General features: G+C 41.1%; 1 protein-coding gene across 5 annotated transcripts in view; it reads right to left on the reverse strand.

The window, feature by feature from the left end:
• Nucleotides 1-486: 486 nt before the first annotated feature.
• CREG1 (cellular repressor of E1A stimulated genes 1) overlaps nt 487-20,120 on the reverse strand; it is a 35,588-nt gene continuing 15,954 nt past the window's right edge. For 3 of the 5 annotated variants that reach the window (XM_033941628.1, XM_033941626.1, XM_033941624.1), the window contains 2 exons: nt 10,871-11,055; nt 487-1,720 (listed from right to left, as the gene is read on the reverse strand). In XM_033941628.1, coding sequence (XP_033797519.1) covers nt 1,720; nt 10,871-11,055 — 186 coding nt within the window. In that variant the 3' untranslated portion in view covers nt 487-1,719. Of the gene's footprint in view, nt 1,721-8,086; nt 9,248-10,870; nt 11,056-12,983; nt 13,104-20,120 lie in introns of those variants that run through there. The other 2 variants (XM_033941625.1, XM_033941627.1) reach the window with 2 other exon arrangements.

The following is a 20,120-nucleotide window of genomic DNA, read 5'->3' on the forward strand; positions in this document are numbered from 1 at the left end:
TACAGAATATTGTTTCTTTTTATACTTTAATAAAATACGTTCAATATAAAATCATAACTGAGGCTTGTGCGGATGGGATCAGATGGTTTGCAGGGACTGAGCTCGCGGAGACAGGGTAGAAATGTGTTTTTTAAATTTCAGTCTAAGTAGTTTGCCTGTCCACAAAAGAATTATTTTATTTCTGCCAGTCCACAGGTGTAAAAAGGTTGAAAATCACTGTTCTAGACAGAGCCCTATCAAAAGGCCTTAGCAGAAGACTCTCACTGTAGTGACTGGGCCAGATGAACTGGAAGGGAATATAAAACAGGCAAATGGAAGCTTCCAATTCTAAATTCCAGCTCCATTTTCAATTTGGATGGATGCACTGATGAGTACAAGGAAACTGCAAGATCTCAGAAATTAGCAATACCTTTTGAGCAGTTTCAAATCCTGTTTGTTTATATGCTAGACAAAAACTGATATATACATCTGTCAAAAGAAGTATAGTGCAGTTAAAAGCGTCTTTTTTTATTATTTTTTTATTTGCAATTTTTCAATATTATAAGCTTACACTTGTTGAAGAAAATAGTTACAATAAGAAACAACACAAAAGAATATATAGACCACCTAACAAAATACATATCTCTAAGTAAACTCCCATATTTAGGAAATTATAAGGAACAGGAGCAAGATTACAGAAATTCAGGGGAAAATAAAGAAAATTATTTTATAAAAATCTAAAGATTTTCCTGATGGATTAAATGGAGTTCAATTTACTTTCGCAATATTTACATTGCCCTCTGAAGGAATGGATACAGCTATAGGGATTGTAAGTTGCCTAGCTTCCAGGAAATTCTTTAAATGCTCTGGGTTAAGAAATAGATAAGTTCTCTCCAACCACTTAATACATTTACATGGAAATTGCAAATAACACATCTCTGAGGTCTAAAACCTGAGTTTTAAAAGCTAAGAAAGCTTTTCTTAGTTGTGTAGGCCTACAAAGGTTAGGAAAAGTCATCACAGAATGACCCAGAAATTTCACATCTTTATCGTATTCTAAAGCAAATGTTTTAATGAGGGTTGACTTAGTCACTACTGATCTAGAGTCTTCGAGGAAGCCAGTAAGATCAAAACTGGCTCCCTCCTCCTGATCTTGTGTTGGTTTTATTATCAGACTCCCTGAGTTTACATAAAAGGCTTTGGTAATTGGAGGTATTTTCTCAGCTAGTTCGGCCGGGTAGGAGCACAGCTTCCCTCTCCATTTAATCATGATTTCTCTTGGTGGTATCAGGACCGATCAGAGCTCCCTCTTACACATCAGTCAGTGCCGCCATCTTGCTCTCATCCACCAACCAGTTAAAAGCATCTTTTGAACTAAATCAAAGTTCAAAAGTAGGAGCAATTAATCCAGGCTAGTTTAAAAAAAAACTCTGTATTGGTGGAATATTATATTTTTTCTGCATGAAGATGTAATACATTTGTTCAGAAAGATCTAGAATTGAAAGATCACAGGGATAAAAAAAGGAGGCTTCCCATACACCAAAGAAGGCACAGAAATAATAAAAATATATTTCGTTAAGCTCCAAAATAATCAAAGGATGATTGGTTATACAAAGTGACTGCTCTGCTTTATAGTGAACTGTTGACTTTTAGCATCAAATTCCATATAAAAGCAAAGCCCTCCAGTGCTTCAATTGTAGCATCTGAGAATCTCCTCCAAGATGGGCACATGATAGGACACCTAAGAGAAGAAAAAAAAGCTATTATTTTTTAATAATTTTTTATTACTATCTTCAAAACTGACATGAAGCTAAAATAATATTCTATGCAGGAGTCAGGGGCTGATGGGGGGGGGGGGGAAAGACAGAGAGATGTTCCCTTATCTATAGAAATGGAGAAGTAACCCAGTGGTTAGAGCACTGGGCTGATAACAAGGAAGTCCTGTTCAAATTCCAATGCTGCTGCTTGTGATGTTGGGCAAGTCACTTAAGTTTATACCTGAGGCAAAGGTGGGCTAACTTACTCAAAAAAGCTGTATAGAAAATATTTTCATTTATTTAACAAATCTTTATACATAATCATTACATCATACTCTATAAATAATTAAAATATACTCTTATTATTTAACATTATTTTTTTCTAAAGAATTAGAGTCCCCTTCCTAATTATGACGACTCAGATAAATGTCCTATAAAATGTTCAATTCTCAGTGTTTCAAATCGCAATCTTCTTTCTTTGTATCTCCTTAAATTCAATTATCTTGTTTGCTGTAAATGTCATAATTGAATGCTGGTTGTCTTGTTTCCAAAATCCACCAGTAGCAAAATGAATGTTTCAGTTCACTTGTAATTATCCAGCTCAACATAAGACTCTTTCACCCTCTAGGCCTCATCAGACACCTTGTTGCCAGATCAATTAACCAGAGGAATAAAGTGACAAAGTATGGTGATCTGTGTCCTGCCTTTGGCATCTGTTTAATTTCAGTATGATGTGTTAAGGTATTTGAGAGTATAAAATATATTTGAGAAAAAAAAAAAAAAAAAAAAGGTATTTGAAAGTATTTTGAGCCTCCTTTGATCTCAGGTCCTGATGAGCCCTTCACCCCAGGGGATATGGAAGGCTCCCTGTTTCAACTCTTTCATCTACATTACCTCCAATAGGTAGATGGATTGAGATTGCCTCCACACTTGAAGGGACACTCTCTGCTTACTTATATACATGCTTTGTGGAAGGCCCTGTTGAAATTATGGAATATTGAGCATTCACCTATGCACTTGCTCCCTATTGTGGGGAACCTAGATTTCCTTCCGTGCTTGGATAATAGTTCTATTATTAGATGGGCTGACTCCAATTTAGCACACGTATTATCATTTGCGAATGAGGAGGGTGGCATAAGTGTCATTTGAAGACCTTATGGATAATTCAGTGGTCCAGAATAATGGCCAATATGCATATTTCCAGCTAAAATATTATATTGGGTATTTAAAGAGAGCTGGCCTTATAGTAGGAGTGGGATGCAAATTGGGGGACTTGTTCACACCTGCGGAGGATTGGTGTCCTCCGTATCATATTACCATAAAATATTATGGACTTTGTCTCGAAGATGAAGTTATAATCTCTATGCTGTCAGATGGGAGCATGACTTGGGATCTCCGGCTGAATCCGATAGGGTTGAGTGAGCTTTCAATTTAATAAGTGCAACAACTTCCAGTGTATATTATTGAGAAAGTGCCTTTAGGGTGGTCTCCCGAGCATATGTTTCAAAAGTGCAGGCCTATCATTTTAGGATAAACAATACTGATATTTGTCTTAAATGTAAACAGGGATATAATATTTTAGGGCACATCTTTTGATTATGACCTCTCATTCATACCTTTTGGAGGGAGGTTTTTTTCCTTTTTGAGGACTTTGATCTGTACAATTATACCTCTCTCCTACCAGACTGTATTTTTCCTCCAATGGGGGGGGGGGGGGAAATGATAATAAAGGGAGTATGGGGACTGATTTATCGTAAGGTGGTTGTTGTAAGTCAGATATGCATATTGCAGAACTGGCTTGAGGAATCCCCACTGTCCTCTTGGCACTGGAGAGCAACTCTTCATATGCTCATGCTTCTGGAAGCTAGAACCACATCCCCCCACAAGATTATTTTGGCAATTTTTTGAGCCATACATTCAGAATCTGTCTCCTAGGGCTCACAGTTCAGTCTTAAATTCATTGCATCTTTAGGTAATAAGGGGGATGGTTCCTGGGTGTTGTTTTGTTTCAAGTATATGCCCCATTGAATATTCCACATTGTGTTCTTTGCTCTTAATTTCACTGGCTCGGGATACTTGGGGTTAGGGCGGGAGGCCGGGAGTGGTCAGATCAGTCAACGGGGACTCAAGGTCCTGTTATTCCTACGGGTGTTGTACTAATCTATTCGGTGCTGATATTGGTATGGGACATTAGGTTAGTCTCTGTTGAGCATGCTATATGGAGTCATCAGACTGATATATTTCTTGACAGGGATTCATATTATATATAGCGGATTAACTGTACTGACTAACTCTCAAGAGTAGGGGAAAGATTGGGTGGGAGGGAGGGCTAGTGATTCCTTTTTTGTGAACTGAGTCACCATAAGAACTAAGCTGTCTCAGAGCTACTGACTTGGTTGTTGGAATGAGGGATCTGTGGGGTGGGTGGGGGGGTGAGGGGAGGGAGGATTGGCATTTCTAAATGCTGTTCAATTATTAATGTATTGTGTGTGTTTTATTCATCAGTTTGTTATTGTATGTTTACCTGAAATATTAATAAAATAGATTTCTGATAAAATACATAAGTTCAAAAAGCACAGTTACTTACTATAACAGGCATTATCCTGGGACAGCAGGCAGATATTCTCACATGTGGGTGATGTCCACGGAGCCCCAGCACGAAAAGTGTAGAATCACTTTAAGCTTTAATAAACTTTTAGACTGCCCACACCACGCATATGCAAGTGCCTTCCTGCCTGATGCCAGCTTGTGAGGTCATCAGTTCTATGCCCAAGCAAAGAAGCCCAACTAGGGGAGGTGGGTGGATTGTGAGAATATCTACCTGCTTTCCCAGGATAACACCTATTACGGTAAGTAACTGTGCTTTATCTTTAGACAAGCAGGCAGCATATTTTCACATGTGGGACTTCCTAGCTTTAGAAAAGAGATGGGGGGAGAGTTGGGTTCCAAGAACTCTGAAAAATTTGAGTTTCTCGCAAAACCTAGACTCAATGTCTTATGAGAGCACGGAGGCAAGGGAAGGAACATAAAGGAAAAAAATGAATAGGGGAATTCCGTGCTCTGCTAGAGATAAAAGAAGAATTCCCAGAATCCATATATGTATGGAGGCTGATAAAATAAGAAAAAGACCTCCTACAAGCAGGTGAATCTAAACATAGGCGATAGAGACACCAAAAAGATTCAAGAATCAAATAAGAAAAGACTACTGGTAAATGCATCCATATGGAGCAGGAGACCAAATGAGCTGTTGACACTAGTCATGTACAGTCCTCACTTGAAAGGATGAACTTATTCAAAAAAGAAAGAACAACCAACTTGTAACGTTCTTCATCTTGCTTTATTCAAAATATTTTTCTTTTCTTTTTATTCTTGCTCCAATGCTCATAAGCCTGACGGGACCCGTTTCGCCAGACTGGCTTTATCAAGGGTTCCAGCAAGGAGCACTTGATTTGGCTTCCTCTTGAAGAACGTTACAAGTTGGTTGTTCTTTCTTTTTTGAATAAGTTCATCCTTTCAAGTGAGGACTGTACACTGTTTGAGTTGTTCAACTTACCTCACTTCCAATCTTCAAGAATTTTCCTGTAGTGACACTAGTCATGTCCCAGAGTAGATTTAAATGAAAAAGGGAACAGACTTTTGTAAGTAATGAAAGTATGATTCACATTTAAAGAATAGCCGTAGAGGCTAAAAAGGATGAACCATCCTAGAAAGGAAGAAAAGACAATGCTATGAAGTATGAAACTGGAACGACATAGTGGCTTACTGTGGAGAAAAGAACTTCCTAATAAAATAATATATACATTCTAAGTATGTATTATTTATTAATTTAGTCAGTCATCTCGCAAGGGCTGAGAAAGGATTGTAATAAGCCTTAAACGAGAAATCAGCAGAGAATAGAAAGGGGAAGCATTTGACACAAGCAATATGTTAGTAAACATGAAATCTCCACAGAGATTTAAAAAGGAAAGAGTAAACAGAATTGTTTAAGATCCCTGTAAAAACAAAAAGTTAGTCAAATATTTGTTTTTTGGTTTTTTTAAAAGATTCCTTATGTACTGAAATAGGAGCTTAGTAAGGTTAGAGCGTTACTAAGGTGCATTAGTAAAAGTGGGACCTGAGCCCATGAAAGCATATTTCTAGAAGGAAAGTAGTGGAACCTTCAAACTACTGTCCCCTGTGAATGGTACGTTAGAAACTGGGGAATCAAAAAATATATAATTTTACCCCAGCGAAATAAGGAACAGAGAACAAGCCATGATAGATGTGGCCCCCGAGTAGTAAATAAGTGCCACATATGTGTACCCAGAAGGTGAATAGGAAAAAACAAAGTCATTGAACCTCTGCATCCTCATACTTTAGTATAGAAGAAGGACCAAGAGTAACTGAGGATAGACACATGGTACCCAAAAATCTAAGAAATTACTTCTGAGCCAGTGGTACCAACTGAAGCAGAGAGCTGATAGTAAGTTACGCAACGAAAAGAGGCAAAGTGCCTGGAGAGTTGAGGAGCTGAAAAGAATATTCCTGGGAAGCAATAGATGTGCTCCACAGAAAGTGGTCTTAAGTAGCAAAAAACCTGAGAGGAACAGGGCAACCAGGAGAAAAACTTCAGTGTTGCACAAAGAAGTATGCAATGGAGAGTGACCAGATACATCAATCACTGAAGAGAATGCTGAAGTGGTAAATTGACCTGATCTTGTCAGATAAAAGGTTGAAAGTTGGAGATCACTGAGATGCCAGAGAACACTGAAGCACTGAGACGAGTGAGATAACAGATTGAGGATGCCATGTGACCTATGCATAAGCATAATCCCAGAGGGCCAGATATAAGGCAGCATAGTCTCAGAACAAGGTTTTATGTATGAATTCAAGAAATAGAAACCAAAGAACTGTGCAAAAATCTCTAAAAGCTAACCCCATTGAGGAAACTACAAATAGGGTGAAATGCAACTAAGATATTTCCTACAGAAATATAGAAGTATAATGGTAAAAAGAAGTCAACAGACCAACCCACTCTGCTCCCCTACTGCAGCCCAAAATCTTTCTGTTCTTGGGAAAGGAAAAAGGAAAGTAATGCTGCTAGACCAATAGAAAATGGTTATAGCAAGAGTACACAAGGTCATCAACTAAGACAAAATGTGTGAATTTTTTTTTTGATCCGGAGGTCATTTAAAATGAGTCAGATGGAGGATCAAGATTACCGGCTTTCATTACCACCATGGAGGGTTTTTTAATCTTCTCATAAGGAACATACTTACAGAGATGTGAGTGTAGTATGTTAGTAAGAACGAATATACTCTCAATTAAAAGAAATGACCTAAGAGTAGTCTAGAGGTCACAACATGTAAAGCAGATTAACAAGATTCTCGCATACTGCAGAAAAGTATAACAGGTAGAACAGTAACACAGAGAATGAAGATTGATACAAGGACCTGTGAGAAAGGTATGGTTTGATTTCAGTACTGGAACCACTTCCAATGGAACTATGAGATGCTATAAAAAACTTGTATATGCTAAGTGCATCCAAGCATATCCATTTGCTCTGTCCAGAGATTAAAATGAAACTGAAAATATGAATGTGACCTGTGTAGTATGCTGAGCAGGAACAGGTCTAGAATTACAATCTTAATGTAGTAGGATTTAGAAGTGCGCATTGATGTTTGAGAGCACTAGCCTCAAATTTTAAAAAAAAAAATCTTAAAAAGGATGTAGTGGCCTCCTTCTCCCCTACAGCCACTCCCAAACTCTGGGTCCTTTAGAATAAGAAAGGTTATGGAGTAAAGGGTGTTGTGGATAATGTCCATTAACAATAGGAGAAACACATGTAAGGAAAATACTTGAAAGTAATCATATGAGCCTCCTGGAAAGTACTGTATGAACACTGATGGTACAGTGGAAGGCGCATATCAGTAAAAATAACTTGGTTGATCCTGCTTAGAAAATAAAGCAATGAACCATTCTGCTGCAATGGTTAATAAAAAGAATGTTCATTGATAGTGCCAAAGCACTAGGGAAAAACCTTGGCTGTCTTCGTAGTTTGGCATGAGAAAGGAATCTAACTTAACAAGCTCTACACCCATGTTAGATTCCGCCACTTATCTTTGCATGTTTGTATCCAGACAACAGAAAAGGCCACCTTATAGGAAGTCCAATCCATGGTGGAATCCTGAACAGTATGAAAAGACAGTTTCAACACGGAGGAGTGTGTGGCGCAGTGGTTGGATCTACAGCCTCAGCACTCTGGGGTTGTGGGTTCAAACCCTGCGCTGCTCCTTGTGACCCTGGGCAAGTCACTTAGTCCTCCATAGCCCCAGGTACGTTAGATAGATTGTGAACCCACCGGGACAGATAGGGAAAATGCTTGAGTACCTGTTTGTTAAATCGCTTAGATAACCTTGATAGGCGGTATATAAAAACCTAATAAACTTGAAACTTGAATGCTGGTTAAGCATGTTGAAAGGATAACCTATAAAGTCATTCAGGGACCATTTGGTTTTAGATTGTCTAAAAACATGGCAAGGAATCTAGAAATAGTTGAAAAAGTTTATAAAAAGTAGAGACGGGAAGGCAATTTGACAGAGAAACAAGAGATGCGTCTTTTTCGCTCTGCGGAAAACAAAAAACTGACGACCTCATGAGCTGGCGTTGGGTGGGAAGGCACTTGCGCATGCGCGGTGTGGGCAGTCTAAAAGCTTGTTAAAGCTTAAAGTGATTCTACACTTTTCACTGTCCGTGTCGGGGCTCCATGGATGATGTCACGGACATGTGAGAATATGCTGCCTGCTTGTTTTTCCATTCAACCAATTTTTAAAACATGTGAAATCGCGATGTAACAACAATCCTGAACAAAAATGGACTCGTTGGAAAAGTTGCTGATGTTGAGACTGCATTGACAGTGTGGTTCATGTGGTCATGACATGACGCTTAGTGGACCAGTTCTAATGCATGGATCACGTCAACTATTTTTTTTGGCAAGTAGCTAATTGCTTTTGATGGCAACATGAAGAGGCAAGGCAGAAAGGTTGTTATTGCTGACAACTGTTCTGCTCATCCCAATTATGCTGACAAAAACCTCCAGCATGTGAAACTGGTTTTCCTGTTGTCAAACATGTTGCATTCAACCTTGTCACAAGGGCATTATATGAAATTTGATGGCCCACTACCATCGTGTCCTGAAAAAAAATCATAGCTAAAACTGAGAGCAGTGAGGCGAATCTGTCAGCAAACAGCCTTGCAAAAGCAATGACATCACTTGAAGCAATTCATATGCTGCATCAGGCGGTTATTACTGCTTCCACAAGGCTGGCTTTGTGGCACACCAGAAACAAGACTCAGATAACATGACACCTATGATCTTGATGATTTACTGCTGCTATCAGTTAGCTTAACTGCTGAGGAATTTGAATAGTTTGTCGAAATAGATGCAACGGCAGAGTGTCACGGCATGCCAACCGATGATGAGATCTGTTCATCACTGCAGCTGGCTTGGTCAGGAGGATCAAATGGTGAACCTGGTGTCAATGTGGGGAGAGAGAAGAGTGACAGTAACACTGATATCAGCTCAGGAAATTAGCGTGCTAAAGACTGTGCCAGTGGATGGAAAGCGTTAGCTGCCCAGATTACGCATTGTTCTATGCAGTAGAGAACTTTGTGCAGTCGAAGCTGTTAAGCATGCAAAAGCAGTCAAAAATCCAGGACTATTTTGCATCAAAGTAGAATAGATCATCAGAATACTAGATTTAAAGGAATGAGTATAAAATTTTCTGCTTAATACTGTACACACTATTTTATTTGTGTTATACAGTAGCTATTTAGGAATAGGTTTTCTGTTGAAGTGAGTGCATTGCTTTTGTAGCTACACTACCATTACGACTGATCATTCTGTGACCTTCTGATTGTGACTTTTCAATTCATTACTGTATTTTGACTGGTCACATTGTGAACTTTTGATTTTAACTTTTTTAATAACTCTTATTTCATCCAGACCATCATGTTCCACATTTGTATTATTTTGGGCTTTCCATACACTGCAATATACAGTACTGTACAGTCTAAGCCTATGCACATACGTTTCAACATATGTTCCAGTTATTCGACTAGCTCGGTTAATCACATACGCAGAGTTTGCATGGCAGCTATGCAATTAAGCAGGTTCCACTGTACCACTTCAACTGCCTAGAAGGGTAGTTTACAAAGTTAAAATAAGCTCAAGAAAATGAACTCCAAATAACAGGAAAGAAAATATATCCAAACCAGACAGACAAGATTTTACAAAGCAGCCGGGGGCATGACAAGACAGTAGCTCTTGATATAATTTTACATAGTAAATCTAGGAGCATGATCCAGTTCTTGGCTGGTGCTCATGTCGTGTACATCAATCGATAACTATTTATACCTATACCCATTTTAGGGAAAAATCCTAATAATGTAAAAATGGCCTTTAGTACATAGAATCATGATAGAAGTTATATACCTGAAAGTAAATATGAAAAGAAAAAATAGGAAGAAGGAACTAAAATGGAGAATTAAAAAAAGGAAGTTGGCCAGATGCTGTTTCAGTTTGTGAAATTTTATTTTTTTTGTATTTTGTGGAAGATCCAATATAGTTTCCTCCTGCTCTTCTGGGCTTCAAGCTCTAACTAGGATCAGGACTGGTATCTGGTACCATGAACTTTCATTCAGAACTAGCCTGGTCTGGTCATTGTAGTGACAGACTTGGGCAAAAGGCTATTTACCTTCCAGAACCCCATCATGAAACCTAATCTGGTCACTAGCTGTCATGCAATGATTATAATGATAATGCAATGGTCTTTATTTGTCATCATTTTCTAATTTTCTATCATAACCCCCCTGTATCCTTTTCTTTACTCCCTGCTGACTTGGAAATTAAACTGGCTATCTTCTGTGCTGAGTCACTAGGCTTTTTTTTTTAGAAGTGACATGATGATTGGATTATACACAAGACCATACAAATACTCTGAAACAGTATAAAAAAAAAAAAATCAGAGGGAGCACAAAATTAAGATGGCAGTTTTGCCTCCTCTTTTTGATGGATATATTAAACAAAAACATTATCTAATGATTAATATTTTACAAGTAGAGAATACTAAGATATTTTATGAAGAGGTGCTTACTATGGATTCACACTGTAGTAATCCTCTGGCGTCACAGTTTTGATTCCACCAAAATAGTCCAATACCCATATGTTGGTGATATTGAGTTTGGCAAAGAACCAGCCGTGGTCTGGAGGCCAACTAGTCATCTCAGGGTGCCGACTGAAAAGTGCTAGCTTTGCAAAGTCCATCTCTGTACTATTCACCTAGCAAAGCAAAAAAATGTTACAGGTAAGTGATCTTTCAATTATACAAACTGAATTTAATACACTTCATTTGTAAGATCAAGCATTTATTCAGAATTTTAAATCCCTTGATGCAGATAGCGACATTACTTACCTGTAGTAGATGTTTTCCCAAGGACAGCAGGCAAATATTCTCACATGTGGGTAACGTCATCCATGGAGCCTCAATACAGACAGTAAACAAGTGCAGTCAGTTTAAAAACTTGAAGACCACCCGCAATGCGCAAGCATCTGTGCCTTCCCACCTGAAGCCAGCTCATGGGACCATCAGTTCAGTAACAAAGCTAAGAAGCCAATAGGGGAGGTGGGAAGGTTGTGAGAATATCTGCCTACTGTCATCAGTTAACACCCACTACAGGTAACTTTGCTTTACCCAAGGACAAGTAGAGAATATATATTCTCACATGTGGGACTCCTTAGATGCTAGGTTCATGCTTCTGAGAAAAGCTTCTGAGAACTACCATGAGCATGGCAAAACCAACAGGGTTGGCGGGAAGTTGGCAACTAAATAGAGAATAAACTTATTAGAACTGCTTGGCCAAACCAACTATCCCATCTGGAATAATTCAACAGTACTGGGATGTGAAAGTGTGAACTGAGGACCAGGTGGCTGCTTTACAGATGTCCCCAATGGGAATGGAACATTGATGGGCTACTAAGGTTACCATTGCTTGAACATTTTTTCTCAATTTCTATTGAAATTTTGTGAAATATACAGAGATGCAATGCAAAAATGGGAATACTGTGATAATTCCAAAAGATACATAACACTCGTTACAATTACCCTACAAGTCCCAGGTCAAAATCCTTCCCTTCAATACCCTCCCACCTTCCATTGTAAATTGCCTTGTACATCTCCTCTTTATATCAAATATATAACTCCCCCTGCCTTCTAAACTCCCCTACCCCTTACTCCCAACATAAAAAGGAACATGTGTGAAAAGCTCCGATGGTTCTTCCGGGCTCTCTTCTTATTCAAATGTCCCCCCTCCCACCCCCATTCTCCTTTAATTACTGGAGCCATTTAGGAAATTAATATTAAAGTTCTATCTCATTGATGTAGCTTTTAATGTCCTCTCTTTTTAGCTATTAAGCATTCCATCTGGGCCAGCTCCTGCAGTTGTACTCTCTATGCATTCTAGTTTCAAGTTTATTAGGTTTTTATATACCGCCTATCAAGGTTATCTAAGCGGTTTTACAATCAGGTACTCAAGCATTTTCCCTATCTGTCCCGGTGGGCTCACAATCTATCTAAAGTACCTGGGGCTATGGAGGACTGAGTGACTTACCCAGGGTCACAAGGAGCAGTGCAGGGTTTGAACCCACAACCCCAGGGTGCTAAGGCTGTAGCTCCAACTACTGCACCACACACTTCTCTGTGGGTGACCCAGCTTTCTTCAATGCATTTAGCTGTGCGAACCCAAAACACAGCAGCTTGCGCTGCCAAAACCACCGTCTTTCATTAAATAGGCCCAACAAGCAGCTCTAAGCGGATGCTGTAACTCCTTTCTCCACCAATGTTGATAACGGTAACACTATCAACTCCTCAAATACCTAAAGTGGGGTACAATACCACCAAATATGCATAAAGAAATCCTTTCTGCACATGACATTGCTAACATATATCTGATACATTTGAGTACATATTATGCAATCTGACAGGAGTATAATACCACCTAGTAAGCATTTTCCTGAACCAATATACAAGTAGAAGCCCTTTGTACCTCTGCACATATAATTCTTCACTCTCTCTCCAAAAAATCTCATTCCCAGATCTCCCCCCACTGTTTGTTTGTTTGTTTTTTTTATAAGGGTACTGCAGTTCCTCCAGCCCTCTTAGATATCTATATATCACAGAGATTAGTCCTAGGAACCCCCCTCAATAGTACCCATAAATTTTTCAGGAACTCCCCACATGCTCAGAGATCTCCAGTCGAATCCTGTGACACAATAAAGTGTCCCGATTGCATACGAGTTAGAAAGTCTCCTGTCGGTAGATTATAATTGTCCTGCAATGTAGAAAATGTAATGACATTAGTTCCCTGCATAGCACCTCATAATGTAATGAGTCCCTCCCACTCCCATCGTTCAAAGGCTCCCATCAAATAGGAACTAATGTGGAAAACTACCCCCTCCCTGCCCCATTTCTTATGTATATGTCCCCAGACCCACATCAGATGTTGTACAAAGAGAACAGATACCTCCCCAGGGTAAATGATGCCCATAACCAATATGGGCAGGGCCCTCAAGAAATGTCGTTGTAACCGAATCCCCAGTTTTGTCTCTGCTATTGTCGAGTCCAACAAAATAGATTAGGAACTGCCCTTCCGCCATTCTCCCTTGCCCCTTATAGATCTTTTTAGATAGTTTATGCTCCTCCCCCTCCATTAAGGTAATACCCATTAGTTCAGATTTATCCTTATTGACTTTGGACCCTGCCAACCTACCATAAAGTCTAAATATTTCCTTCACTAGAGGCAAGGAAAGCACTTGGTCCCTCAAATACAGCAACATATCATCTGCAAAAAGGGCTATCTTATGTTCCTCCCCTCACATTCAGATCCCACTGATATCTCGGTGAGTCCTAATATAGCTAGTCAATGAGTTGATAGAGATTGCAAAAAAGCAAGGGGAAGAGTGGACAACCCTGACGTGTTCTTTGCTCAATGGGAAAGAAAATAGTGTAGGAACTGTTAATTCCAAGGCACACCTTAGGAGAGCTATAAAAAGCTTGAATTCAAGCTCCAAATAATTCGCTAAGCCACATTTTTTCCATAACAGCCCAGAGAAATGACCAGTTCACCCATCAGCATCTATATTCAAAAAGGAGATAGTCTATAGCAGGAGTGCCCACACTTTTTGGGCTTGCGAGCTACTTTTAAAATGACCAAGTCAAAATGATCTACCAACAATAAAATTTAAAAAAAACAAAGCACACTGTATGCAGAAAAAATACTACTGAAACTTGCTGTGCCAATTAAAGGGGGCATTGAAAGAAAAAAAGGGGAGGGAAGCTGGCAAAATGATGGATGTTGTGACGCAGTTGGGGTTTCAGTCATAGATTATCCACCCTACTCACCAGATCTTTCTCCATCTGATTATTTTCTGGTTTCAAACCTTAAAAAGAATTTGAAATGGTGACGATTTTTGAGTGATTCGGAGGTGATTGCAGCAGCAGAGCAGTATTTCAGTGACCAGGCATTACAGCATTTTTTGGAAGGGTTACAGAAACTTCAGACACAATGTGCCAAGTGTGTTGAACTTAGGGATGAATATGTGCAAGTTTCATGGAATAATTTGCAAGTTTCATGGCTCCACATCATTCCATTCTTGGTTGGGCTGAGAACTTTTCAGCACCCCATCGTACCTAATCTTCCCTTCTGTGCAAAGGACATACGAATCCTGACAATAGGTAATGTATCAAAGCCATCTCCTGAGTCTAGGACAGGACAGATGAGCTTGCTCTTAACACTGAGGACCCAAAAGGAGTATATCTTCTCTCTGCCACATCCACCCTATAAAACTTCATAAATGTATGGAGAGTGGACCATGTAGCTGCTCTACAAATCTTCTCAGGAAGGACTGCCTTTGTCTCCGCCCACGATGAAGCCACACCTCCCTCAAGGCAAGTGGCAGATTTTCCACAGTCAATATATGCCAATGAGATAACCATATGAATCCATCTGGATATGGTCGTTTTGGACACTGGCTTGCCTAACCTCACAGCACTGGTTACAACAAAGATGATCTGGAAAACAAAACTCACTGGTATCGAAGATGACTTTTCCATATATCCAGCAAGTTCAACACTTTGTCCTTCCTCTTGGAACCCATGGTTTGGAAGGTGGCTAATCTGACTTCTTGATTGACATAGAAAGCTGACACCACATTTGGCGTTTGGCAAAAATGAAAAGAAACTCACTTCTGTAAACCTGAAGAATGGCTCCCTGCATGAAAGCACCTGTATCTCTGACACTCTTCTCGCTGGCCACTAGAAGAACCTGTCTTCACCATTAGATTCAGCCTCCTGCAAAGGCTCAAAGGGTGTCTTGCTAAGACCACTCAGGACAATGTTAATGTTCCATGTGGGAAATGGCTGTCTTATTGGAGGTCTCAACCCGAGTGCCTCCTTCAAAAATCCGACTATATCCAGATGCGAAGCCAAGGACCCCTTTTCCACTCAGGCTCTGAAACAGGAGAAACCCACAACTTGCACATTAAGGGAACCTACTGCCAGCCTCTTTTCTAGGACAGCCTGCAGAAAAGCCAAAACCACAGACACCGGCACTCTTCAAGGATTTGCTTAATCCTTTGTGCACCACTGTTTTAACAACCTCCAGGCCTTAGTATAAGCTGCAATTGTTGCTGGCCTCTTTGTTCTAAGGAGGGTTAGCAATAACCACCTCTGAATAGCCTTTCCACACTAGGGCTGTGCGCTCAAAAGCCATGCTGTAAGACCAAAACGTTCCAGATTCACTAGGGTAACTGAACTCCAAGATAAAAGATCTGTGTGCACTGGTAGCTTGAGACCTTTGTCTCTTTGCAGGTGCACTGAGTCTCCATATTACAGCTGATGCAGCCAATCCATGATTGTTCGTTATCTGACAGATGACCTGGCCTATCATAGGCCACAGGGGAAACATGTACAGCAGACCTTGCATTGGCCAAGGTTGGACCAGGGCATCCAAGCCTTCGCTTCCTGGTTTGACTCTTCTGTTAAAAAAAATAAAAATTGAACCACCTTCTTTGTCCGCAGATACCATGAGGTCGATCATCAGAAGCCCCCATCATTCTACTATGCAGTCGAAAGTTCTCTAGCATAGTGATCACCCCCTGGGTGCAAGGTCTTCCTGCTGAGATAGTCAGTGTGTACACCTTCTACTCCCGCAACATGCACCACTGAAAACTGCTTGCAGATGGAGCTCTGCCCAACTAAATAGCAGCTTGGCCTCGAGGCTCAGTGGATCACTTATGGTGCCTCCCTGACAATTGACAAAAGCCACTACTGTTGCATTGTCTGAAAACACCCTGACTGCTCTGCCTTCCAGGTGTCTCTCCAGAATTTGCCAGGTGAGTCGAATGGCCCATAGCTCCAGTTGGTTTATGGACCACTTCCTCTGAGATGGAGTTCATCAGCCTTAGACTGGATGCCCTAGGCCAGGGATAGAGAACTCCAGTCCTAGAGAGCCATATTTGAGTCAGGTTTTCAGGATTTCTCCAATGAATATGCATGAGATCTATTTGCATGCACTACTTTCAATGCATATTCAATGGGGAAATCCTGAAAACCTGACTGGAATACGGTTCTCGAGGACTGGAGTTCCTTACCCCCGCCCTAGGCAATGTCCTTCCAACTGTAGATGCTAGCATTGGTTGTCAAAATCACCCAAGAGGAGATGCAGAGTGGCACTCCTCTTGCTAGAGATTCTGCCGAGCTTCTATCACCCATGCCAGTTGCTTCTGTAGCGATGAGGCGACTAGTGGAACAACAGAGCATGCTGAAGGGTCACATATGAGCCCACACCCAGGGAACCACCTCAATGTTTGCCATCTGGAGATAATGCCACACTGTAAGAATTGGCATCATCAAGAAGTCTGAGATCTGTTTCACTAGCTTCCATTTGTGAGACTTGGGTAGAAAGACACGGCCCTCCGCCATGTTGAAGCATATTCCCAAGTACTCCAACTGTTGAATCGGTTATAAGTGACTCTTGCGAAAGCTGACGATACAACCCAGTTCCTGCCAAAAGCTGGACCACTTGACTCGCCACACTCTCTCCTTCCAATTTGGACGGGACCCTGATCAGCCAAGAAGGGATGCACTTGAATTCCCCTTTTTTGGAGATGGGTTGCCGCTGCCACAATGACCTTAGTGAAGGTGTGCGGCGCTGTTGCCAGCACAAATGGAAGAGCAGAGAACTGAAAGTGTCTCCCTAACACATGGAATCTCAACAATCTTCTGAGGGTTAGATAAATCTGAACACAGGGTTAGGCCTCCATCAAATTCAAGAAGGTCAGAAATTCCCCTGGTGTGACTTCCGCAGTGACTGATCAAATGGTCTCCATGTGGAAATACGGCACCTTCAAGGCTGCAGTGACCAACTTCAGATCCAGAATCGGTCTCCAATCTTCTGATTCTTTTTTGGTAACTATGAAATATGTGGAGTATCTGCCCAAGCTCGATTTTGCGGGCAGAACTGGTTCTATGGCTCGAATGACTAACAGCCTGTTTTGCCTAGCCGTACCTGTCACAACAGGCTAGTACAAAAACACTAGCTTCTTTTAAGAATGAGTATAGCGGTGTTCTCCCCAGAAATTTTTTCCAGCTGGGTGACAAGAAAAAGTAGCTGGGTGGGGTAAATTAACCCCCTCTTTTACTAAGGTGTGCTAACATTTTTAGCACGCGCAAACTCCTGCACTACGTGGGAAAACTAACGCCAGCACAATGCTGGCATTAGCGTCTAGCGCGTGTGGTAATTCTGTGCGCGCTAAGCACACGCTAAAACCATTTTCGCAACTTAGTAAAAGGAGCCCTAAATGTGTACTATTTTTATTAGTTAATTATTATTATTTTCCAATGCTCAATATGACTTCCTTTAAGGTTTGAGACTTGTGCCAGAATATTTTTACTAAATTTAAGAAGCATCTAATGCTAGAAGGAAAATAATTAAATATTTGCCCTCTTTCAAATGGTATAGAGGTTTAAAAAAAGGGAAAGGCGTTAATGAAGTCATTAGGTTCAGTCTAGCCATTTATTTCTGCATGAATTTAAACAACTAAAAAAAAAGATAAATATAGCTCATCCAGTCATACAAGAATGGCTCTACAGCAGGAGTGCCCACACTTTTTGGGCTTGCAAGCTACTTTTAAAATAAAAATGATTTACTAACAATAAAATTTTAAAAAACACAAAGCACACTGTACGCAGAGAAAATGTTAATTATCATTTATATTCCGCGGGTTTTCAAAGAGGTCAAGGCAGATGACTTTATGCAATGTCACCTCAGAACAACTATGCAAAAATAGACAAATATACCTCCTCCCTTTTTACTAAACCACAATAGCGGTTTTTAGTGCAGGGAGATACGCTGAATGCACTGCGCTGCTCTTGATGCTCATAGTCTCCCTGCGCTAAAAACCGCTATTGTGGTTTAGTAAAAGGGGGCCATAGTGCAAAATAGACAGCAGATATAAATTCTCACAAACGGACACATTTTAATCATTAATTTGAAAATAAAATCATTTTTCCTACCTTTTTGTCTGGTGATTTCATGAGTCTCTGGTTGCACTTCCTTCTTCTGACTGTAAATCCAATATTTCTTTTCTTTCTGCCACTTTCCTTTTCTTTCTGTCTCTCTTTCTTTCTCTCTCCCCCTGACTGCCTGTTTCTCTCTCCCCCTGCCCCCTCTTTATTTCTGCTTTTCTTTCTCTCTCTCTCTCTTTCTCCCCCTGCCTGTCTTTCTTTCTCTCTCCCCCTGCCCCCCCCCAAGACATCGCGTCGATTTCTACACTTCCCCGATTCTTTCCCTACCACCTAAGCAACCACGCCGATTTCTCCCTGCTGCTTCCCTGAGCTAGGCCAGGCACGTACAAGCGCCGGACTCACAAGACTTCATGAACTCTGACATCAATTCTAACGTCAGAGAGGAAATTCCAGGCCAGCCAGGCAGTGATTGGCTGGCCCAGAACTACCTCTCCAACGTCAGAATTGACGTCAGAGGTGAAGTCTTGTGAGTCTGGCACTTGTATGCGCCTGGCCTGGCTCGGGGAGGTAGGAAGAAAAAGATTGCAAAGGCAACATAATCGACTCACATTGCCTTTGCGATCTACTGGTCGATCACGATCGACCATTTGGGCACCCCTGCTGTTATGGTATCCTGTCCTGACCTGAGGAAAGGTGTTTAGTCCCCAAAAAACTGCCTTATTTCAATTTCCTATTTATAAACTTTAATTAACATAGTTACAATACTACTTGATTCTATGTAAAGCAACAAAAAAATTTTTTCTACCTTTTGTCGTTTCTGCTTTAATCTTCTTTTTGCTCTCTTCTTTCTATTCAGCGTTTGTCCTCGCTCCCTTCCATGCAACATCTGTCCTCTCTTTGCCCCTTCCACCCAGCCTCTGCCCTCTCTCTCTCTACCCCTTCCATCTACTGTCCACCCTCTCTCTGCCCCTTGCATCCACTGTCCACCCTCTCTGCCCTTTCCATCCAGTGTCCACCCTTTCTCTGTTCCATATGGTATCTTCCCTCTTTCTATATCCCTTCAATAAACTGTATACCCTGTGCCCTTTCTTCCTTTGTACATGATTCATTTCAGCTTCACCCCCTCCCTTATGCTCTGGCATTTCTCTCTTCTCTTTTCCTTCCTTCCTTCCCACCCCACCCCATGGTCTGGCATCTCTATCTCCTTCCCTTCTCTCCCCCCATGCCCTGGCATCTCCCTCCTCCCTCTCCCCCATATGTGCTGACATCTCTCCCCCCTCCATGATCTGGTAGCATCTTTCCTTTCCCTCCCTCCCATAGTTTTGGTGTCTGTTGCCTCTCCTCGTCCTTCCCTGGTCTTCCTTCTCCCCTCTCTCTCCCCAATTGGGTGCTGCTGCAGCACTTCTCTTCCCCTTCCCCAATTGGGTGCTGCTGCAGCACTTTTCTTCCCCTCCCCCTCCCTAATTGGGTGCAGCAGCTTTTCTCTCCCCCCCTAATTGGGTGCACCAGCTTTTCTCTTCCCCCTCCACCCCAAAAAATTGGGTGCAGCAGCAACATTTCTCTTCCCTTCCCCCAAAATGGGGGCAGCAGCAGAATATTTCTCTTCCCCCTCCCCTATTCGGTGCTGCAGCAGCATTTCTCTTCCCATCCCTCCCAGCTCACAAACCCGTCGGTAGAGTTGCTAGGCAAGTTGTAAGCTTCCCTCCATTGACCTATCTTTCATAGGTCAGCAACGGAGGGAAGCTTACAACTTGCTGCTTTTACTTGCTTCGGGCCTTCCTCGTTGCCGGGTTCTGCCTACTTTCTGTTTCCGCCAAGGCAG

This window comes from Geotrypetes seraphini, chromosome 4 (genome assembly GCF_902459505.1).
Source record: "Geotrypetes seraphini chromosome 4, aGeoSer1.1, whole genome shotgun sequence".
NCBI classification, from domain to species: domain Eukaryota; kingdom Metazoa; phylum Chordata; class Amphibia; order Gymnophiona; family Dermophiidae; genus Geotrypetes; species Geotrypetes seraphini.